The sequence below is a fragment of the Sceloporus occidentalis genome, unplaced genomic scaffold (assembly GCF_023333645.1).
Source record: "Sceloporus occidentalis isolate IW3139 unplaced genomic scaffold, rSceOcc1.0.p SCAF_1, whole genome shotgun sequence".
In the NCBI taxonomy this organism is placed as follows: Eukaryota; Metazoa; Chordata; class Lepidosauria; order Squamata; family Phrynosomatidae; genus Sceloporus; species Sceloporus occidentalis.
The window spans coordinates 190123053-190129052 of NW_028316981.1; the positions used below are offsets into that span (position 1 = coordinate 190123053).

The 6000-nt window shown below is 38.9% G+C and overlaps 1 protein-coding gene across 2 annotated transcripts in view; it reads left to right on the forward strand.

Annotated features, from left to right (window-relative positions):
- Nucleotides 1-1954, forward strand: part of LOC149323140 (alkaline ceramidase 2) — a 36380-nt gene extending 34426 nt beyond the window's left edge. For both annotated transcript variants that reach the window (XM_089487814.1, XM_089487813.1), the window contains one exon: nt 1538-1954. In XM_089487814.1, the coding sequence (XP_089343940.1) occupies nt 1538-1724 (187 nt within the window). In that variant the 3' untranslated portion in view covers nt 1725-1954. The remainder of the gene's footprint in view (nt 1-1537) is intronic.
- The last annotated feature ends 4046 nt before the right edge of the window (nt 1955-6000 follow it).

Below are 6000 nucleotides of genomic sequence, written 5' to 3' on the forward strand. Positions count from 1 at the left end.
ATTGAAGACTTGTGGTCAATTGTGTTAAAATTAAATCTGGTATTAAGTGTCCTTGAGGTTTTTTTATTTCTCTCTTCTCCTTCATCCCAAATGACAGTGTGCACAATATCACACCCTCAATCACTGATGATAGTGGAAGTCCCACTGCTCTCTTTTTCTACTCCTTTGGATACCAATAAAGTGATCTGATGTAACAACATCAGTAACAGGGCAGTAATGGAAAAAGTATGTCCTCTACATATGGATATGGAAAAGATATGCCCTCTACATGTTGTTGTACTGGAGTTGCCATGATATTTCAGCACTGGCTGTGTTGGGAGTTGCAGTTCAACTATATTTCCCTCATTTTCACTAAGCATTGAAGTCCCCCGTCAGTGTCCTGGCAACTAAGTCCTAATTGCCTTCTGCCCCCCTAGGATTAAAATGGTGTGTATCCAAGCACAATCCTGTAAATAGTATTTTCCTGAGCTCATATCCTGATGTGTCACTGTTGAATTGAACACTGCAGTTCTTCCTTGATCCCACATGCATTGTTGAATGTTACATTGGGTGGGAATTTCTAAGGACAATAGTCCTTGTGTGTTTTTATGTGCCTCAAATTGCCTGTTGACTTATGGTGACCTCATCAATTTCATAGGGTTTTCTTAAACAAGAAATACTCCTTCCTTTGAAACAGAGCCTACAGCACCTGGCATTCATTGGTGATCTCCAATCCAAGTACTAACCAGTGCTGACTCTACTTAGCTTCCAAGATCAGATGGGATCTAGTGCCTTTTAGAGTCCTTACACTCATAAAATACTTAATTCTCTCCATGGCTTTCCAATTTAAGGGTCTCAGGGACCAGGATTAGGAAAGGAGAGGCTTGCTGCTAACGGGTCTGCATAGTTCCAATTGGTGTGGGGTATTGAAATTAAATGAAATAATTTATTACGGCACATGGTCAGCATAGGTATTACACTTGGGATATTATCACACGGAGGATAAGGATGGGAGTAAAGCAGATTGCTCCCGTCTTTATCCCGTCCTATTAGCGCAATTGGGAAAGATTATCACACACACACCGCACTTATTCTGTCCTCCTCCTGTCCGTGAAATGTAATGGGCCCATCATTTGGTATTAACAGGATGGGTCTATTACACTTCATGGATAGGAGAAGAATGGAATAAGTGCTTGTTTTGTGATAATCTTTCCCTGGATTGTGCGAATAGGATGAGATAAGGATGGGAGCGATTTGCTTTGCTCCCATCCTTATCCTCTATCAGATAATCACCATAACATTTTCCCTGTAAGTCTGCCTGTTTTGTTACTTCCACAGAATCCTCTCTCATCTATATGTAATGTATCTAACTACTCCAGTACCGCACCTGCACATTTATTTATATGAACCTTTTCGCCCTCAAGAATATGTGCAGTTTTTTATGCAGAATGGTAGGGAGTACTAGCTACACTTTGTAGCAAGGTCCAGAATCAAAAACATCGGGTCTAAGTGTCTGGTGCTTAACATGGCTTTTGTTTCTCTCCTTTCATCTTCTCAGGCACATCCTCATCTGCATTGCTGCTTACCTGGGCTGTGTCTGTTTTGCCTACTTCGATGCTGTCTCCGAGATCCCCGAACAAGGACCTGTCATTAAGTTCTGGCCCAGTGAAAAGTGGGCTTTCATTGGCGTTCCTTATGTCAGCCTCCTCTGTGCCCACAAGAAATCACCCTTGAAGATTACATGAAGCTTGAAATATGCAGAGAGAAGGCAGTAGAACTACACTGATGTGTATTTTTCTGCTCTTAGTATCTCCCTCTCTCCAAGCTGTGTGATTCTCCATGAGGACTTTTCTCTCTCTATTTCTGACTTGCAAGCACACAGGTTGTGTAACGCAGCAAGGTGTCTCCTTTGGGAACCCCAGCCCTTGATTTTGGTGACTCTGGAACTTTTCTATTAAATGTCTTTTTATCAGTGCTGGCTTGGTTTGTTTGGCACATTTTTTCCTGTGTTCTCCAAATGTTTTCTTGGGGTAGAACAACACATAATAGGAGAGCAGACCCATGTTCTCTTGATCCTCTCTAGAAGTACAATTGGGTGACATTATCAGATCTGTGCTTTGCTCCACTTCATTGCCTGGCTCTTCCGCACGGAGGACAGAGAAACTCAGTGCATTTTGGCATGATGCTGTGCCAGTTTCCTTAGCATTATTGGGAGGTGGATGTAGTCACATATGTCCCATAGTGCCTAGCTTGAGACTGTATTTTAAACCTTTGTAGGTTCTAAGGGTGTTACTACACATGCATTATTTTTGTTGCTACTTGGAGATTTAGCCAGCAGTTACAGAAGCCTTTTAATAGAACTGCTTTGCTGTTCCCACGCTTCCATCCCCCCTTTTTCCCCACTTTGAGTATATTTATATATAAATTAACTGTGTTATTGAAAGGTCTCTTAAACCATATTGAGGGAAAGTTGGTGTATAAATACTTGAAAAGCTGGGTGTTTTTAATTCCTTTGGTTCATATACTTGTGTACTTAAGGACCGATGACTGTTCTGCCATATAACTGCACATGATACATGGTAAACTCTCACGTCATGAGGGCTGCCAATTTTTTTCCTTACCAGTCTTTGCTTCTGTGAATTTTAATGGCAGTTTGATATGCAGACATTAGCTGGTGATAATAATACTATGAAAATTTCACTTATTCACTTGTTGTAAAAGGGAGAAGGGCAAACCAGGCCAGTATTACCATATTTTCCCCATGTCAGTTTACATTCTTACTTGACAGGATGATTACCAGGTGGATTCATCCATATTGTTCTAAAATGTCACTTGATCCGACTCAGAGATGGGAATGAGGTAATGTTCACTTATCCTCTGTTTTTCACCCAACATCAGAATGTCAATGAGAGTTGCCATCTTTAATTTATATTCTGTTTACTCAGCACTAAGAACCGAACCATATGGAGGTCTCTTTGTGCCTTTGTGTATTGTTGTGGGCACAGCCATAACCCGACCATTTGTCATAATTGTGTCATCTGGTCTTACCTTTGAGATAACTATATTATTGGTTGTGATTTGACACTGTCAGCAGACTGGGCAAACTGAGACAGACTTTCTTCCCTCTTGAAGCTCCTGAAGAACATGCTTCCAGATTGGGATGCCTATTCTCATCTGCAGTCCTGTGTAGTGTGCATTTCTTAAAGATCTGCTGTTCTGAAGTACTGAGATAGGAAGCTTGTAAAGCCAGTGAAAAGGTGAGGAGTGTGGAAAGTCAGCTTCACAGATAATAGCAAGTATTTACAGCCAACAGAGCTTCCTGTTCCAGTCCTTATATTATAGAGCATGGAAAATAAAACTAAAATTAATCCTTGAGAAGCTGTCAGGAGTAGACTGCTTGTGAGTTAGGACTTCAGGATCTCCAATTGCATGATAATTTCATCCCCAGTTTGAGACTTTGAATAACCAGATCTCTCATAATGCACATCTGCAGATGTTAGAAAAAAAAATAGCCCACTTGCTAGATTTTTAGGTTTCTGGGTGTATAATTTAGGGCTATTTGTCGGTTTTGACAGTGACAAAAAACCTGGATGAGAAAGCGATTTGCTATTCTAACACTGAGTAAAAAATTCTGTTTTTATTTTATAATTTAGATGTATATCATGGTGCCTACTCTTCTGTCTACCTTTAATTTGAATATGTAGGTATTAATTTTATCCATGTCCCCATCTCACTGGCTTAAAAATGAGATGTTTAAAAAGGAAAAAAATCATTTTGATCTTATTAACAGTGCAAATTCTGCGCAAACAACTGATGGGGGCATCTGCTACCTCTTCTTGGCAGTTAATATTCTGGACAATTAAATAATGTGCAAACAAAGTTCTTGGAAAAAGATTAAAAGGTATAGTAGATTGCTTTTTCAAAAAGTCTGATAGAATATTGCTGTATTAATCTGTATTTAAATCTTGGACTATTCCCAACAAACAGATGAACTCAGAAAGGTTAAAGTTTTAATCTTTTTGGCCACAAAACAATTTTGGATTGTGCTCATGGAGCAAGGGCTGGCGTTCTGACATCTGTTTTACCTTTATGGAGGTAACTGTTTCTTTTCAAGGACAGCAAGCACTCAGGTTCAGTATAGCCCCCTGTTAAGTCATGAAAGCTATTTCAACGTCTAGGCAAACAAGATGCCAGTTGTCCAGATGTTTCCATTTCTTAAAACTTTTTTATTTTTTTTAATTTTTATTAAATTTTATTGAAACTTAAAACAGACAATCAGATATACAAACACCAGACATACACAAACATACACAATATCACACTTACTTACTCGATACATTAACATACTTACAATGGAGATTCAAAAAGAGGAAATAATAATGATATATTGAGAGAGAACCCATCATTGAAATAATACGTTTTTACATAGGGAATATTACTCTATGGTCACTTTCTTTCCCCACTCCCATATTCTCCTTCTTCATCTTTTCCTTCTCCTATTCCTTACTTTACTTCTTAACTATCTCCTGCTTCCTTCCTTCTATCCTTGTTCCTCCATTGTTTCCTTCTCTTTCCTTCAAATTCCTTCTAGAACCTCTCTCCCCCTGTTACTACCTACTTTTCTTTTCCAATTCCCCAATCCCTACAGCTACTACGCCTTCATCTTCACACTTGCAAACCTTCACTCTGTCACTTTCTCCTCTTCTTCTACCACTTACTCTCACCTTCCGTCACTTACTTTACACTCTCTTGAACACTCTTCCTCCATTCTCTGCTTTCTTTCACTTCATTCTTCCCTGACTTCTCTCTCTAATCTTACTAGATATCTTTGTCTTTTCTACTTGGAGTGTCCCTTTTATTTCTTTATATTAATTTCTTAAAACTTTTTTACACTTGCTGAGAAATAGAATTGATACATGTCTCTGAGGCTCTATCTACATCTTAATTTGAGAGACTGCAAACTTTCAACATAGTTTGTGGTAAGGAAGGCTTATAGCAGGTACAGCTTGTCTGTGTCCTAACCAAGATTGAGATTAACTCATTGTCATAAAATTCCTATTTGCAAAACGTTTTAATGTTGCATAGGTTGCATCTGTCTTCTTCCTTTTGTATAAATGAACGAAACCCACAGAACAGTTTGTTAACCATTGATTCCTGTTTCACTCAAACTAGGAAAGTGTGATAACCAGATTTAGAACAATCCAAGATATTAAACCACAGTTTGATGTTGGCTTAGTATCCTGGTTTGTTTTGAGCTTGGTAATCAAAGTTTCTTGAATTGGATGAAATAGTAACCTACTATTAAGAGAAGCTTACCTAGTTTACTTGTTTTGACGTGTATGAAATTGCTAAGTGTGTTCATAATGGAAGGTTTTAAGACGAGAGATGATAATCTAGGTGGGTCACTGTGACAAGGCTAGCTAATTTCTCATGGGCCAGAATTAGCATGATACAAATGTTTTTGCTGGAACAACACAATCAATTATACAATTACTTTTGTGGGAAAAAAAGCTGTACAGTATGCTTGGTAAATGGGACAGACTTTCCCAGTTGTTTCATTGTCCATTCACAATCCACTGAAAGCAGAGAAGACTCTGGAGTTTTTCAAACAGGAGGAATTTCTCTTAAATTCGAATGAAAAGAAAGTGGGGCCAGAATGCATTCACTTAAAGTCGCTAGTTTAGCGCAATTACGTGAATATGCATTGCATTCAAACTGGCTTCCCATTGCCCGAAAATTGATGCCGTTGCCCGAATTTGCGTGTGGCAGTCTATCATGCAATAACGTGAAACCCCATGATTGTGTTTGGATTGACTTCCCATTGCCTGAATTTGCATGTAGTGGATTATCACGCAATAATGATTGCATTCAGATTGCCATTGGATTATACTTCCAGTTTCCCTTGTCTGATAAACTCCTTTCATTGTGAGGCCTAAAAGCCAGTTTCCCGTGTTATTTGTCCTCTCTGCAGCATAGATAGGGTGTCATGTTGTTGTAGGTCTTACGTTTGTTCCATGATAA